This window comes from Leptonychotes weddellii, chromosome 6 (genome assembly GCF_054177405.1).
Source record: "Leptonychotes weddellii isolate Sample4059 chromosome 6, ASM5417740v2, whole genome shotgun sequence".
In the NCBI taxonomy this organism is placed as follows: Eukaryota; Metazoa; Chordata; class Mammalia; order Carnivora; family Phocidae; genus Leptonychotes; species Leptonychotes weddellii.
In genome coordinates this window covers 81,672,669-81,690,762 of record NC_138374.1, presented here as the reverse complement: position 1 = coordinate 81,690,762, position 18,094 = coordinate 81,672,669, and the positions used below count along the sequence as shown (strand labels likewise).

General features: G+C 48.4%; 1 protein-coding gene across 4 annotated transcripts in view; it reads left to right on the top strand.

Annotated features, from left to right (window-relative positions):
- The window catches only part of DESI2 (desumoylating isopeptidase 2), a 45,419-nt gene extending 38,447 nt beyond the window's left edge, over window positions 1-6,972 (top strand). For 3 of the 4 annotated variants that reach the window (XM_081824480.1, XM_081824477.1, XM_081824478.1), the window contains one exon: window positions 5,295-6,972. In XM_081824480.1, coding sequence (XP_081680606.1) covers window positions 5,295-5,528 — 234 coding nt within the window. In that variant the 3' untranslated portion in view covers window positions 5,529-6,972. The remainder of the gene's footprint in view (window positions 1-5,294) is intronic. The other variant, XM_081824479.1, reaches the window with a different exon arrangement.
- The last annotated feature ends 11,122 nt before the right edge of the window (window positions 6,973-18,094 follow it).

Here is an 18,094-nt window from a genome sequence, read left to right as displayed (position 1 = left end):
GACCATTGCAGGTCAGGACACCGTCTGCGGAGCCCTATGCTATGAAAGCCTTACGGACGTTGACCGACCCGTCTGGCTTACTTGCAGGTGCCCACCGGAAAGGGCTTTTCCCCGCCGGGACCGGCTGTATTGTGCTGCTCATCGGCTCGCATTTCTAATACAGGGACTGATTGAATCCCTAACCAGTGATTCTTGCCAAAACTGCAAGTGGGGAGAAAGCACATCACCAGGACTGTGAACCCCCGCCCACTTCCAATGCATGTCCCACCGAGGCTCCAGGGGATAGCAGCCAGACGCCCTCCTCCCACTTCCCGCTGCACGCTCCTTAGCAGGGCCGTGCGGTTACCAAGTGCAGTTGTCCGCAGACGCCGGGCGGCTTCCCTAGGCTGCTCGCTATGTAAGTGGTCAGGGTAGAGGGAGGGAGTCACTGTATAAACCCATTTTGAAGTTTTCTGAAAACTCCGGATCTTATCCTGACGAATCCCTAACATGATGCGCCTGTCTAGTTCAGTTACATAAAAATATTTCCAGCAAGAACTCTGTCCCTCTTGTGTACATCCTTTCCAGACCAAAAAAGGGCTGGATGAGAGCAGGGGATAATTTTTAAAGTGTAAAGTTAGGATTGCTAAATGGCACACACTGATTTTGTAACGACGACAAACAGAAACCCCAAACCCTGGCAGCTAGAGAGGAGAGAGGAAGAGGGAGGCCTTGATAACCTTTGTTTTTCAACACTGCACCTCCCCTTGTCCTAAAGAAAAATGTTGCATTCTGCCTTTCTGAGCTGCTGCAACTTGGAGTTCAGCCAGCTGTTGCCCTGTTCCTACACTTTCCATACACGACACCCCACACGTCTTCCACGCTCGCAAGGCCGGTAACCTGGTGTCGCAGACAAACAACTGTTTGGATCTGACCGTCTCTAGGCAGACCCTCTGAAACCAAGATTCAGCCAGTTTTTCAGGCTAGATTAGAAACCCTCGGGCAGAAGCCCTGTCTTCTCATCCATTTGGGCAGCTCAAACACAAGAGCACAGGCCGGGGGGCTTCTCAGCAACAGACCTTTATTTCTCACCATTGTGGAGGCTGGGAAGTCCAAGATCAAGGTGAGGTCAACTGGTGAGGTCTGCTTCCTGGGTTACAGGGTGCTGCTTGCCCTGGCCTTGGGTGGCAGGAAGGGTGAGGGGGCGCTCAGATCCCTGGTTAGCGCACGAATCCTGTTCACGAGGGCTCGGCCCTCATGACCTGACCGCCTCCCAGAGGCCCCCCTTCCACAGACCATCATGTTGCAGGTTAAGATTGCAGCATACCAACTTTGACAGGACAAAAATCTTCGGTCTAGAGCAAGCCCACAGTGCTCACTCCCAGAGAGAAAGCGCATTGGGTGGGGGCCTTTTAACCTGGACTGCCTGACCCGGGTACCCTGCTTGGGGTGCCCTAACTTCGTAAACTGACTTTCTAGGGGTATCCGTGTGCCGTCTGGGGTTTTACTTCTTGTGTGTGTACCCTGACTGTCAAGACATTGCCTCAGCCCTAAAAACCTGTCAGGCCGACTTCAGGGTACTGGCCAGAGTTTCGATGATCCTGAATGATGCCTCAGGCCAGGTAAAGAAGGTTCATACCAAAACTGAAGGTGGACGCCACCCGGCTTTCTAAAATAAACCTTGATGGTTAGTGGGATTTGTTTTAACTGGCTAAGGCCAGTTATACCCTTTAGGTATAACCGAAATCAATACTTGAGGTTGGTCTCACCCTCCTGCATGGGGCCCTTTGATAATATTTGCTGTAACAACAGCTTGGCCAAGTTTGGGGGCTGGGGGGTACTGTATTAAAAAAAAAAGTTAAAACAGACCAGAGCCTGCTGTCCTTATAAAGCCCTGCTTATCCGAGGCGGGATTGGGGCTTTGGATGGCATCTGAGAACTTGATTTTCAGAATGGAGGAGTGGCTCGCTGTGCCTGACTGATTTGTACAAACAGTGTGATTTCTGTGAAACACTTGCTTAGATTCTGGGGAATCTAACAGCTTGGTACCTGCTAAGGAGGGGGTGCCTGCCTGCATAACCAGCCCCCAGTAAAACTTCAGATGCTGGGTATCTAGTGAACGTCCACTAGTGTTGCCCCCACTCCTTCACGGGGTCATTAAGTGTATCCTGGTTGCACTGGGAGAGACGCTTTGAAAGCTTGTGCTTGGTTTCCTCTGGACTTTGCATCCTCTTGCCTGTCGTGGATCATGGCTGTGAATGCAGCTGTGTACCCAGGCCCGCAGCCCTCTCGGCAAGTCATCATCTAACTGGAGGTGGTCTTGGGGACCGCTCACGCAGCTCAATAGCATTCTCCAAAGGTGATCAAGAGTTGTTGTGGTTTTTTTTTTCTTTTAGTATCATGAATTTCCCCTCCTCCCCAGATTTAAAAATATTCCATATACTTCACAGGAAAAATCAATCTAACTTACACCTGAAGGAACTAGAAAAGAACAAACAATGCCCAAGGTTAGTAGAAGGAAGGCAGTAATAAAGATCAGAGTAGAAATAAATGAAATACAGACTAAAAATACAGCAAAAAGATCAATGAAACTAAGAGCTGGTTCTTTGAAAAGATAAGCAAAATTGACAAACCTTTAGCTTGACTCACCAAGAAAAAAAGAGACAGGGCTCAAATAAATCAAAAATGAAAGAGAAGTTACAACGGACACGACAGAAGTAGGAAGGATCGTAAGAGAGACACTGTGAGCAGATTAGACAACCAAGAAGAGATGGACAAATTCCTAGAAACATACAATCTTCTGAGGCTGAATTATAAGGAAATAGAAAATCTGACTAGACCGGTTATTTTACTAAGGAGATTGAATCAAAAACCTCCCAGCAAACAAAAGTCCAAGACCAGACAGCTTGACTGGTGAATTCTACCAAACATTCAAGGATTTAATACTTAATCTCAAACTTTTCCCAAAAAAGAAAGAGGAGAGAACACTTTGAAACTCATTCTACAAGGCCAGCATCACCCCAATACCAAAACCAGACTAGGACACCACAAAAAAGGAAAATCACAGGCCAACATCCCTGATGAACAGAGATGCAGAAATCCTCAACAAAACATTAGCAAACCAAATTCAAACTACATTAAGAGGATTCTACACCGGGATCAAGTGGGACTTTACCCAGTGATGCAACGGTGGTTCTACATTTGCAAATCAGTCAGTGCGATACACCACATTAACAAAATGAAAAGTAAAAGTCGTATGATTATTTCAGTAGATGCAGAAAACCATTTGACAAAATTCAGCATCCACTTATGATAAAACTCAGTGAAGTGGGTAGAGAGGGAACGTACCTCACCGTAATAAAGGTCGAAGGTGACAGGCCCACAGCTCACGTCATACTCGGTGCAGAAAGATCAGGAGCAGGATGCCACCCTGCCGTCACCCACAGCGCTGTAACCAGTCACCCTGTGCATACGTCTCTTCGTACCCAGCCAGTGTGTGTCAGGGGTGGATTTCTACAAGGGGAATCACTGGTTGAAGCCTAAATGCAAAAGTAATTCTGCTACATAAACCACTACCCCCGTAAGAAATGTTTTCCATCCTGACACAGTATGTACACACACGTACGTGTAATGCGTTAAAACAAGTGTCACAGCTAGCCCTCCTATCTATAATCTAGCTCATTCTGAAAATTTGGGTCACAATCTGAATGACTCACGAATGGGTCTGGACTCGAAGTTTCGAGACATTGGCTTGGTGGAGGACCAGCACGCTTCCGAGAGGGCCGGGCCGGGGGTTTGTTTATAAGCTGGGGGACTGGTCACAGACTGGACTCCACCACTGAGAACTCAGCCCATGGGGGTGGCCGTGTCCCAGCGCAAGTCCCTCTACCAAAACAGGAGGCTGCCGCGGACAGTACTGCGTTTTCAGCTGATCAGGGCCACACCACCGGGGGTTGGGAGGAAGGTAGCTTATTGAGCACAACCAGGACTTGGGAAGTAGGTTGAAGGAAGTGAGTAGTCAGCAGCGGCTGTATGCTGACCTCTATGCTCCTCGCCACCCCTTCTGTGCTTAACCTGCAAATATGCAGTTCCCCCCCCCGCACGTGTCAGGTGTAAAATACAACATAATACTTGTTGGCCTGGGTTTCTTTGGGGAGAGAGATGGGAGTGGTATCGTGTAAGGTCATGGCTCGGCTTTCCCCCAGATCAAGTTCATGGACACATTTCTCAAATATTTTTTTTTTTTAAAGATTTTATTTGAGCACAAGTGGAGGGGCAGAGGGAGAGGGAGAAGCAGGCTCACTTCCCACTAAGCAGGGAGCCCGATGCGGGGCTCGATCCCAGGACCCCGAGATCATGACCTGAGCTGAAGGCAGACGCTTCACCGACTGAGCCACCCAGGCGCCCTCAATATTTTTAAGTACTCTCTACCTCTAGCGCTGCCCGGCCAGGTGATCAAGTTTGGTCAAAACATGCCATCTCCCCTCAAGTGAGACCACTTGCCCTGTGGTTAAGACAGAGACATCGTATTTAAAGGAAATGTAACCTTTGTCAGGTAAGGCTAACCCTTTAGAGAGAAAAATTTCCTTGCTTCATTACAGGTACCAGTTTATTTACATTTTCACTAATTTGGGGGCATAAGATACCTTGACACCTTTTTCAAGTCATCAACTAAGATAAGATGGCCTGATCCTAATCTGTGTCATGACTGGAGGCAAAACCACCAAGGGGACAGGGGAGCATGGGTCCAGGAAGCCCAGTGTTGTCTACAGACAGGCAAGAGGGTTAAGAAGGAGTAAAGTTCGTTGTGGAAGGCCTGATTCTTACTATCTGAGATAGACGGGGCCGTGGCTTGTGGCTTCGGAGTCCTAAGGACAGGGTCAGGGCGGGAAGTGGGCAGAGAGCCACACATCGTCAGCTGGAAAGGCCCCTGCTGGCCCCACATCTGCCCCCGCCATCCCCAGCGGAGTCTGCAGACGAAAGCCAGCCGGGCGTTCCGGCCCCACTCCTGCCGCGGACTCCCAAAGCCAGGTCTGCATCTGGGGAGCTGTTTCTCTCTCTGCCGATTCGAGCCCCTGGGGAGAAGTAGGATGGGGACAGAAGTCACAGGGTAGATAGAGATGCAGAAAGTGAGCCACATGAACGAGGCTCCGCAGAACGGGAGGGATGGGGCTGCCGGAAGGGCCCAGGCTCCAGAGGCCCAGGTGCAATGTTTCCGGGGCACCCACCTGCCTCCGCCGCACCCCCACACCCTGGCACTGGACCAGGCCCACCTCATTCATCTTACCTAACACCACACCCTTTGTTGTCCATAGATTCTCTGCGGGAAAGAGATTCCTCGCTGGATCAATCGACTTGCCTACTTCAGCTCCTGTATACCCTTTCTACAGAGTTGCCTCCCCAAGGAGTGGCTCACCCCAGCGGCCCTGCAGTCCAGTGTCAGCCAGGAGCTGCAGGATGAACTAGAGGAGGCCGAGGACGCCGCCGCATCCGCCTCCATGGCCAGCGCTGCAGCGGGCTCCAGACCTGGGCGCCACACCAAACTATAAACATCTCCAAAGTCACACCTTCAGAGCTGTCTCTGACAGTTGACTATCAACTAGAGAAAGTAAAAGAGTAAGCGTCCTCTGGATATTTTGTATGCAAAGATGGCTCTCCCCCCAATCCCAGTTTTTCAGCTCAGGATTATATTTGTAATCAAAAGAATCACTTGGCGCAGGAGGGAGAACTTTGTATGAAGCTTCCCTCTGTTTTTTTTTACCCACTTGTAAATTTGGATTTACTTCTGTTTTATACGAGCTCTGTTAAGTTATGTTTACAGTATTTTGTATCACTGTTTACAAATCTTGCATGGACTCCTGCCACCGTGAAAGAAGAAAATCTTCATGGCTTCAAAAACGAGGCAGGTCATCTTTGTACACTTCTGACAATTGCTGGAGCTACGGTGTTAACACTAGGCACACGAGGGATACTTGAGCGGTGAGAGTCGCCATCACCCGCTTGAGGATGGGCTCCTAGATCTGTGTTTGGGTTTGTTCACGTTCAGGACACAGAGGGCAAGGAGCACCCGCGGCCGAGGGTGGCAGCTCCCTGCCCCACAGAGGAGCGCGCTGCCCAGGCTCCCCCAAATCCGGGGGGTGTGGTGCTTGCATCCCAAATACCAGTCCACCTCAGCAGCCTGGTCCCTTCCTGCGTCCGTCCGGCTTGGACCCCTCTGATTCCATAGTTAAGATGGTTTTCGTTAAAGATATTCTTGCTAGTCACTAAGGAGTATTTTTGCACACGTGTTGGGAGCTTCACCTTTATTTTAATACCTCCCGCTACCCCCCTCCTTGCACCGGGCTGTGACAACGGGGTAGGAAGATCCTAAGCGGCAGCCTTCTGAGTAGCAGTGTGAGTTGACATTCAGCTGCTTTTTAACTGTTCGGGCTGCCTTTTATACGAGACCTTGAAAACTGGAGTCTGAAGTAACACTGTCCACAAAGTGAATCATTTGATATTCCACCATTTTATGTACCATTTCAGACAGAGTGTGTTGGAGTCCGTTGGCTTGTGATGGGAGTAGCATCCCCTCATCTTAGAAAACTGAGTCTCGTTGACTTTTTGTTGAAAGATATTTGTGTGTCTTAAAATTCATCTTTTTCTGTTCTCTCAAATGTGTCTCTTACAGAAACTACTCTGAGAAAGAAATTGTCAACCGCAGATAAGTCCTCATTAGCAGGGACTCCGTCTGCTCAAATCTACTCCCAGTTTGACCCTTGGATGTAAGAGCCAAGTCATTACATGTCAGATTGAATTCTTCTGCCTTAAGAATGAATGTCCTACATAGAATATTGGATGCAGCATATAAATTATCCAAGGCAGTGACTTCAGCTCTATAGAGATTGTTAGTTTTAAAGGCACCTACTTTTATTTAAACTTCTAGATTGGATTGTTTGCTATTGTTCTTTGTAAAGATACATATCTTTCAGTAAAGGACATTTTTAACTTTTCCATCAGCTGATTTTGATTCATTTTATCAACTGAAGCACACACTATTCCTAGGGAAACCAAACCTTGGGTTAGAAGCTTTGACCTGAGAAAAATGAAGCCACTTAACCTAATTTACGCTTTTGTTCTGTTTCTGGAGAGGAAAGCCTTGACCATTCTCCCCTCAGTTCTTTAGAGGGTGCAGAGCCCTCACTTAAGAGACATGACAGAAGGAAGAAAGGAGTATAGGATCTTTGTGAGAAGTTGACTTGGTTCAGGCCTAAAAAGGAGATTTAGAATAAAACACTAAGACTCCGGCCATGTGTCTGTTCCCTCAGAGGAGAGTCCTAGCACCAAAACCCAGGTTCGTGGAAAGTGTCTGAGGCAGTTTGCTTGGGATTTTTTTAAATAACGTGGTGGATGACAGTTGTTTCTCATCCATTCAGATAAACGTGATTTTAGTCCGTGCTGCTGACCCACATAAAGGAGTGGCCATCCGTTAGACCCATCTTGGTGAATAGCCAGGAACACCCCATCTGTGCTAATCTGGAATCCAGCACCTCGGCACACAAACAATTTCACCGCTGTTCTGTTGTGTTTACTTTGATCTGCAGCATTTGGAGTGAAAAATAGCGTGAAGGGGCCTGGTAGAAATAAATAGTGGCCTGAGGCCATTTATCATACTAGCAATCAGCATATAAAATTCTGGATGTGAGATTGCTTGCAATCCACTTGTACTTGAGGTTGTCTTTACTTTAGAAAATCTCATTTAAACCAGTTCCCCTCTATAGTTCAAAGTTGAGGTTGGACTTAATGGACTAGCATTTAACCAGCTTTTTCTTGCCCTTGCCGGGAAAGAATTGTGTTCTCAGCCTGATCTCTGTTCAGAAAAATCCAGTCATTTAGATACATGTGACATGACGGAGTCAGAGATCGTCTTTGTAGCGGGAACCAAGCGAAACCCATTTCTCATGGTGGGTTGGACGGCGACAGTGTGGGAGGGCCAGAAGCTACTGGTTTCGGTTTGTTTTCAGTGCACTTGGGTTGGTTGGTCGGGGTTTTGTCAACCCTAAGAAGGGGGCATCGGCTTTGGACAGTGGCCTCTGGAACTGTAGGAGGTGGCGTGGAGAGAGCCCCCGCTGGAGGCCTGGCGCCCAGCTGAGTGTTGCTCTGGCCCACAGTGATAGCACACAGCTCCCTTCACCAGCATCCACACAGAGCAGGGTCCGGTGTTCGCCGATGGGCGCCACCGCGCACAAGGAGAGTCCACGCTATGCCCAGCTGCGGGACTCCGTGTCCATGGCTTCTCTCCATCACAAAACGGGTAGAAACACATTCGCTGCTTCAGGGCTCGAATCTGTGTGTCTTCTTACGGCTCCATTTCTGCAAGATACTCGGTCGTTTCGATGCGTGCGTGCTGTGTTTCTTCTGCCATCGCACATTCTTCCCTTCCCTACGGTCCTAGGTGCGGCTCAGTGATTAGACTCGCCTTGTCAATACACATCTTCACTGTTCGAGAGGTGTTACAGCTGTTAAAGAATCTTCATGAACCTGAAGATAATTTCTTGTGAAGTTGAATGCAAATGTACTGTCATTCATAGTGTTTATATGAAAAAAAAAACCAGGAATTTCACTTTTGCTACCTTGATATAGCATTGGGCTATCATGTTAACAACATTGAAATACATCGATTTATTAAAAAAATACTTTTATAAGAAATGTTTTCTAGTGCTTTCTGCCTACAACTGTGACATACTTGTGTTGGAGGGTGGGTGGTAACCCTTAAAACCCAAGGCTCCCATCTGCTCTGTGGATGCGGTCGGACCCTCTTGTATGACTCACGTGCGTGCTCTAGAGCCCAAGTCCATGGGCCAAGTCCTTAGCTGCCAAAGAGCATAACCCCACTCCTCACGGCGGCCGTGGGTGTCAGCCCCAGCTCCCGGGCCATGAAACGGGCTGGGAGGGGGGACACGTCCTCTGCTGTCCACCCAGAGTGCAGGGGAGGGGTCGCAGAGGGAGAGCCCCCCCCCCGCGCTTGCTCACACACGCACCCCCCCATCTTGGAGCATCGAGCATGCAAGAGCCTGTTTCCTATAAACCTGTTCGCTTCTGTTTAGCACCTCCAACCTGACCCTTCTCTTTGCTGGCCACCTTTTTTTTTTTAAAGATTTTATTTATTTATTTGACAGAGAGAGACAGCAAGAGAGGGAACACAAGCAGGGGGAGTGGGAGAGGGAGAAGCAGGCTTCCCGTGGAGCAGGGAGCCCAATGTGGGGCTCGATCCCAGGACCCTGGGACCGTGACCTGAGCAGAAGGCAGACGCTTAACGACTGAGCCACCCAGGCGCCCCATTTTGCTGGCCTTCTTGTACCTAGCATTTCCCTCCACTAACTGAAAAACTTCTCTTGAATTAAGTATTGTTAAATAAGTGCTGGCGGTCCGCTCCTTCTAAGAAGGAACGACAGACAAGGCATTCGTTCTCCCTCAAGCGCAGTAACCAAAGGGAACCCCCCTCCCCATCTGAACAGGTTCCTAACAGACTCTAACAGGTTGGTCACAAACTCAGATCTGGTCAATCAACTGGTCTTGTCTGCAGAGAAGACGCCAAATATACTGAAACAATGGCCTTTTTTTCCCCCATTATCCTCCTGTTCTGAGTTTGCGGAAATCTAACGGCTTCATGCTGTACTTTCCAAGATGTAACTTCGACACGGGCGGCTACTTGCTTCCTCATAGATTCTGAATCCAGAGAACTGAACCCTCTCAAACTTGTCCCTTTGATCCTTCCCAAAAAGAACACCCTCCCGAAGAAGATCGCGCGTTAACCCCCCACTGGGCAGTGGGGAGAGTTCCTTCTCGCCAAGGCCAAGGGGAAAGCGATTGAGAGTTAAGAAGGGCGGTCTCTCAGCTCGACCATGGAGACCTTCGTTTCCGGAGGCTGCAAGGGTGCACCTGTCCCCGGCAGCCACGTCCTGATGGGGAGGGCTCTGCGCTCCCAGTCAGCAATGTTCCATTCCCATGCGGTGGAGGAGCTACCTTGAGCTCTTCTCTGGCCCCCTCATTCGGGAGCAGTTGCCGGGTTCCATCAAACGCTTCTGGCCCCTTGGTGGCCCCAGCTAGGGGGGCCCGTGGCTAGTTTCCTCACACCCCTGACTCGCAGCGACGGTGAGAGCTAGTGCTTGGGCAGCCTCCAGGTGCTCCTTCAGCTGCAGCCGCACCGACGGAGGCACCGGCCTCGGCAGGCTGTCCTTACCGCTTTGCGGACAGGTGGGCCCTGGAATCCGGTTAGCCAAGCCGCTCAGCCAGACCCCTCGGATGGAGGGAGTTACGACCCTTCTGCTTGCTCTGCACTGGGAAAGGAATATGCATTGGGCAGGGCAGTGAAAAATTCGACAAGGAAAAATTATTCCATCTACCTAGGGCCCCCAGTCTATGTGGTTATCCACCCAAATGGGGACTGAGGTTTTCGATCACCAAATTGGTACAAGAAAGACTAAGGCAAGCAGGGCTGCCAGACTCAGCCTTAATCAAAGATAGAAGGACACTCTGGCCTCCCACTTCCTCCCCCAGGGTCACAAGTGGGCGCCACGGAGAGGCCCTAGCAGTAGCCTCTGGTGGGCAGCTGACAATCCACAGAAGACCAGCATCCCCGCAAATACAAAAAGTCATCACCTCGCGTCTGGAAAGGCCAGTGGATTTTGTGGACAAGACAAAGTAGAAAAGGGAAATGGTCTTATTGTAGCCCTGCTGTGTGCGCCTCGGAGCGGCGCGGGGCGCGGTACTCACATTACTCCATGTAACCCGCACAACAGCCTATGACCCGATTCCTGCTTTGCACAGAAACAATCGAGTGCGCATGAGCCCAAGACCACGCATGTGGCATAGGAAACGCCCGTATTGGAAACCAGCCCATCGTGAAGTTTCTACTCCTTCCACTCAAGCACACTGCTTGGGAATCCGTGGTCCACCCCGGACCTGCTAAATCCGATCCAGCATTTGGACAAGACTCCAGGTGATTCACATGGACATTTAGGTCAGAGAAGCCCTGCTCTGTCCATTCCTGTGGCTCGAGCCTTCTCTGCCCGCAGAAATGACAACTCCTTAGCCCGGCGTCTGTCATTCACAAGGGTGTCTGAAGGACCTGGCAGGTGAAATCTCCAAAATTCTCCTGGATTTGACTGAATCCATATAAATGACTTGAGGAGCATTCCAGTAAAGCATAAACTTGAACCCACTGGAGCGGCTACAAGGCGTAGTGACCTAGGGGCCCCTGATGCACGCACTGGGACTCCGGACTGTCCTTTGAGCTGTTGCCCACCTGCCTGCGAGAGGCCACCAGGACCGCACCCATCACACGGCCATCCCTAGGCAGTGGGCACTAGAAGTCCAAGCTCTTGGGCCACCCTTGCTCGGTCTGCACCCCGACCACTCCGAGCATGCCCAGCCACTCATCCTTGCTGGGCCCCTTCCAGTGAGCCCAGTGGGACTCCCAGTCTAACAGGCAAGCACCCCAGTAGCCTCCACTTCTTCAAATGTCTGCTTCCTCTGAGACCCAGCTGTCCCCGGCAGGTGCGCACCCCGAGAGTGTGTCCCCCCACCTGCCATTGCTGCTTCCACGCACTTCCTCTCCTCCCTTCCCTGCCAGCTCCGCTGAGCCGGGCTCCCCAGTGCTCCCAGCTGCTCCCTCACGCCGTCTGCCCTCCCTCCTCCTGCCCATCTTCCCCTCCACCCTGTCCCTGTCCTCATTCATTCCCAGGGACTCCAGTCACACAGATAGCCAACCTGTGCCCTCGCCCCACGTTTCTGCCCCCGGGCTCTGTTGTCACTGGGGTTGGACAATCCCTCCTGCCAGACAGTCCTGCCCCCTCCACAGTCATTGCCACATCACAAGTCCGTGTGCATTTCGCCCCCGGGGTGTAGGCGGTGGGTCCCTGGTTGAGAACCATTGTCAATGTCTCCGCCCCACTTCCACCTGCACTCAAACCTTGACCGTGTTGCCACCGCGACTGACCCTCTGCCAAATCTTCACCTCGAGCATCTCTGGCCACCAGCCCGCGTGGCTCCGGCGCCCTTGTGGGTCCGCTGTCTGACGCTCCAGGTGACACCGTAGGCCCTGTCGCTTCAGATCTCCCCCATGTGCTCACACATCCGCTGAGAACCTCGCTGTGTGCCTCCAACACAGACACAGCGAAGGCAGCCGGCCCCTGTGTTGGGAAACCCAGTGCCCCCTCCTCTGTGCTCTTTTACTTTCACACAGAACATTCCACGTCCCACACGCTTGGTCACCAAATGTGGGGGCGTCCCCACCCCAAGCAATTCTGTGTGACACCAGCGGGGTGTCCTATGATTTAACTGTTCTTACGCTGTTGTCTACCTAGAGGTGGTGCCAGACCCCACAGGTCAGGGCTCAGGTGACAATCGCAAGTAGTATGTCCCAGGTGACCACAACCTCTGTCTGACTTGGCAACAAATCAGAGGTTCCCACGGCCCCTTTCTTGAGCCTAGTTGATTTGCTAGAGCAGCTCACAGAAGTCAGGAAACACTTACATTTACCAGTTGATTAAAGGACATGATGAAGGACAAGATGAACAGCCAGATGAAGAGATGTGTAAGGCGAGGTCTGGGAGGGTCCCCATGGAGCTGGGGGGTGCGTCACCCTCTCGCACGTGGAAGTGTCCACCACCCCCCCCGAGGCTCCCCAAACCCTGTGCCATAGGGATTTTATGGAGGATTCTTCAAGCAGGCAGGATTGATCATTACCTCCATTTTCATACCCTCCCCCTCTCTGGATAAGTGGGAGGTGAGGGGGGTGAAAATTCCAAGCTTCTAGTCATGGCTTGGCCTCTCAGGTGACCAGCCCCCGTCCAGGAGCCCACGCAGAGTCACCTCAGGAGGCCTGGAGATGCTCCTCGTGCTCTCACCATGGAGGAATTGACGGGTTTCAGGCGCCCCGTGTCAGGAGCAGGGGCAGAGCCAAGTGTCTGTGTTTTCTATTAACTCACAACCTCCCATTTCCCAATCTACACCTGAATTTGTACCGGGAGTCACTGTCCCTGTCACAATGGGAGAAGGTCTCTTACCGTTCCCAAAGGCCAGTCCCTCCCTTAGCACTGGATCCCACACTCCCCCGTCTGCCTGGCGCTTGCTCCAACATGATTCCCCCCGCCCCCCACCCCCCGCCATCCTGAGCTCTGTGCTCATCATCCCTTTGCTTTTCTTTATGGTTTTTACACCCACATATTCATCCCTAGACAGTATGTTGTTTGGTTTTACTTACTTTAAAACGTTATATAAATGGAATCCCACTGTATATGTTCCCTGTGGTTTTTTAAATTCCGTGTTTTTTTTTTAATTCATGCACATGAATGTGTGTAGTGATAGTTCATTTGTTTTCACTGCTGTATCGTATTCTGTCATATAAATATTCCACAATTTTATTTACAGATTCTACTCTTAATGGACACCTGGGCCATTTCCAATTTATTGCTATTATGAGCAATGCTTCTATGAATATTACAATGCATGTTTCCTGCTGCTCATGGAAAGATTTCTCTCAGAGTGGAATCACAAGGTTGTAGGGAATGTACCTGTTCAACTTTATTAATGTAGAAAAAACAAGGCCCTCTGCTTATTACACTTTTATTAAATAAAATCCTCTCTCCACCTGCTGCTAATCAAACAGAGTTCCACAGGCTCGCTATTTTCTTATAATGTCATATAATGAAATTTCAGAGCCTAGCCTTTAAAAATGTTTTTTCATTGTTAACTGAAGGAGTCAAAGAGGTGAGAACTGTCTCTTATTCTCACACGGCCACTGGGAAGAAAAACAAAGCACAAAGAATCCGATTGGCGTGGTTTGAAGAACTTTCCACAGAATGTCTTGTTCTAAGTGGACATGTGTGAACAGTTATCACTGTTTGTAACCCTGTTTGAGCAGCAGCGTCTTGGTAGATGCCCACACTTTAGAAATTGTTGACACGTCCTGTGCAGATAACCACCGTGTGAGTATAACCTCCAAAGGACAGCTGTGTGTATTAGTGGCTCGTCTTATGTGATAATTCACTGATTTAACCATAGTGTTGCAAATGGCATCTCAGTATTCCTCCAGGTTACTTCTCTGCCACATGCATTTTGGAGAAACCAAAGCCCCTGCTAGATATATTATTTAACAAACCAGCTAAAAGTTCTTGTGGCATCTTGTTGGCACTGGGTCATCAAAAGTGTTTTCCACAGTGGCTGTCCACTCCCACCAGCAGAATATTCTCTTTCCCGATACTCCACACCTTGCCCGTACCTGATATGACTGGACTCTTCAGTGCTGGTCAATCTGGCAAGCGTAAATTGCTACCGAGGTGTGCTTTTGATCTGCATTTTCCTGATTGTTAATAGGATTGAGAATCTTAAATGTTTCTGGGCTAAGTACTTATATCTCCTTTTCTGTGAAATGTCTGTCCTACCCTTTGTCTATTTTTCTATTAGGTTATATGTCTTTTTCTTGCTGATTTGTAGGAAATATTAACATACTCTGGCTACTATTCTTTGACAGTTCTATGTATTACAAATATATTCTCCCAGCTGGAGACTTCTCTTTTCCCTGTCTTTAAGGTGTGTTTGATAAACAGAAGTTCATTTTAAAGTAGTCAGAAACATCAATATTTTTCTCTATGGTAAATATTTTTGCATCTTAAGACATTCATCTCTCCCCTTAGATCATAAAGATATTTTCCTACATTTTCTTCTAAATATTTTAATGTTTCCTTTATACATCTAAGTCCTCAATTCATCCAGAATTGATTGTGTGTATGTATGTGAGGTAGAGATCCAATCCGGTTTTTTTCCCATGTGGATAACCATTTGCCCTAATGCAATACACTGAGTAGACTGTCCATTACCCACTGATACGCCAGTCGCATTTTCTGTTAACCAGGTTTCCGTGTATAGATGAGTCTCTTTCTGGGTTCTCTCTAGTCCCACTGGTCTATTTACTATCTCCAGACTAATGATACACTATCCTAACTGCTAAGGCTTTATAATAAGCCTCGGTATATGATAGAGCAGGAGTGCTTTGGTTAGTCTTGGCCCTTTTCCATATAAATCTTAGAATCGGCTTCACAAATTACACACACACACACACACTTGAAATTCCATTGAATTTATATATCAACTTGTAAAGAACCAACATTTTTTTTTTAAGATTTTATTTATTTATTTGACAGAGAAAGACACAGGGAGAGAGGGAACACAAGCAGGCTGAGTGGGAGAGTGAGAAGCAGGCTCTCCACCAAGCAGGGAGCCAGATGCGGGGCTCAATCCCAGGACCCCGGGATCATGATGTGAGCCGAAGGCAGACGCTTAACGACTGAGCCACCCAGGGGCCCCTAGATATTATTTCTTAAGGCACATTTAGGTTCACAGAAAAATTGAGCAGCTAGTACAGAGAGTTCCCATATACATCCTCTCTTTCTCCTGTTATTAACAGCTTGTATTAGGGTGGCACATTTGTGATTTAATGAATGAATTAATACATTACTAGGAGATAAAGTCCACTTACATTAGGGTTTACTCTTGGGGCAGTACAGTTGTATGGATTTTGCCAAATGCATAATATTATATATGCAAAATTACAGTATCACACAATAATTCCACTACCCTAAAAATCCCATGTGCTGCATTTCTTCACCCTCCCACCCACTAATCACTGAGGTTTTTACTGTCTCTATAGTTTTGCCTTTTCCAGACTGTCATATAGTTGGAATTATACAAGATACAGCATTTTCAGATTGGCTTCTTTCACTCAATAGTATGCATTTAAGTTTCCTCCACGTCTTTTCACTAAATAATATTCCAGTGTACGGATAGACCACAGTTTGCTTATCTATTCACCTACTAAGGACATCTTGGGTGCTTCCAAGTTGTGGCAATTATAATAGAGGTTTTTGTGTGGACTTAAGTTTTCCGCTCCTTTGGGTTCATACTAAGTAGTGCAATTGCTGGATCACAGGGTAAGACTGTTTCACTTTGTAAGAAAGTGCCGAACTGTCTTCCAAAGTAGCTGCCATTTTGCCTTCCCACCAGCAACGAGGGAGCGTTCCTATGGCGCCGCATCCTCACCAGCCCTTGGTGTGGTCTGTGCTTTAGATCTGAGCCGTTCTAACAGGTTAGCAGTAGTATCTCACTGCTGTTTAATTTGCAGTTTAAGTGGGCTGTGTGTTTTCCTATTGTTGAGTTTTAAAGCTCTTTGTATATTCTGGATAACAGTCCTTTCGCAGATGTGTGTTTTACAAATATTTTCTCCCATTTGTGGCTGCAGTTGGTTTTTAGAGCTAGAGTTTTTATCCAACGATCCTGCAAAACTCTCTTGGTAGTTCTAGTTATATCTGTGGGATGCTTTGGAGTTTTCTACATGGACGGTTATATCATCTGCAGGCCGCAGTTACGCCTTCCTTTCAAATCCATAGAACTTTTTACATTTTATTTATTTATTTATTTATTTATTTATTTATTTATTTATTTATTTATTTATATGCTTTAGCTAAGACCTCCCAAACAATGTTGCCTTGATCCTAAAGGGAAGTTTTAAGCATGTCAAGTTTTCGTCAAGTTTTGCTTCATGTATTTTGCCAGCCAGCATGGTGGGTGCTATTTAATCTGGAGTAAAGCTTCAAAAACCGGGGTCGCCAGGTACTTCAAAGTAATAATGATGGTCTCATGTATTAATTTGCAATAAGACTGCACTGCATTGTATTTTTTCTTCGTGTTCGATTCAAATTGCATCATGTGAGTGTGATAACACTTGGTTACCTTGCAAGTCTTTGGTAACAAATATCCTTGATTAATAAAATGGAGGAAATAAACTTTAGTAAAGCAAACATTTTTTTTAAGAGAGTGCGCATGCGGGAGTGGGGTTTGTTGGGGGGAAGGGTGGAGGCAGAGAGAGAGAGCGATAATGCTAAGCAGGCTCCAAGCCCAGCACAGAGCCCGAAGCTGGGCTCGATCTCACGACCCTGAGATCATGACCTAAGCCGAAATCAAGAGTTGGGCACTTAACCAACTAGCCACCCAGGTGCACCTATTTTTTTATTTTTTAATTTAATTTTTTATCAAGACTTATGACATTTTATTTTATTACTAATTAATTAACTTATTTATTTATTTTTAAAGATTTTATTTGTTTATGTGAGAGAGAGAGAGAGCCCGAGTGGGGGGCAGGAGGGCAGAGGGAGAGGGAGAAGTGGGGAGGGAGCAAGGAGCCCCTCGATCAAGGGGCTCAATCCCAGGACCCTCGGATCATGACCTGAGCCAAAGGCAGAAACTTAACCGACTGAGTCACCCAGCGGCCCCTAAAACAAACACTTAAAAAAAATTTTTTTAATGTGAAAGAAAAAATTAATACATGTATCCAGGAAGATTAAGGCCCGCTCCTCCTCCTGGGTGACGCACATGAGGAGAAGGCCCGCGTATCAGCAGTGACACATTCTGTTGCTGGTTTCACAGAGGAGCTCACAAAACAGATCCAAAGGTCAGTGCCCACCTGGCCACCTGCGGAGCCCCGGCTTCGCTACCCGTGTGCACGGACGCCAAAGGAGACATCGCTGCTTAGTTTACGGCCCTTGGGGATCTCTGGTCCCCACACTCGTGCTTTCTTCTCCTAAATGCGTGACCTGCAGTCCAGCCCCGAGCCAGAGTTCTCACAAGTTTGGACGCGTCTGTGGGAAAAGCTGGCCAGAGTCTGCTGACGTGAAGGATTCCCCCCAAGGAAGAGAGAGCCAGAGCAGCCCATTTTGTTGGGGAACTGAGCTTCCATCTTATTAGAGATCAAGGGAAAAGGGGGTGTTGTTGCCTCTCAGGTTTGTCCCTGGTCTAGCCCTCCATGGACACCTGTTCGACAGCTGTAGAAAGGGAGATTGAACAAAATCCGAAAAACCGTTTCATCCAAAGTTCCGTGAGAGCCAAGCAATCCCCAGTAGGTCTGGTACATTCCGCCCCCTGGAAACTCAGGCATTAGACTAAGCACTGGGTTGGATAGGTGGGTGGATAGGTGCCACCTGCGTGACTCAGGCACCTGTCCTTCCCCAGCTTTGCATGCACCTCAGCTCGGTGAGCGTTCCCCCTTGAGTCCCCAGGCAGCCTCAGACAAAGACGCTCA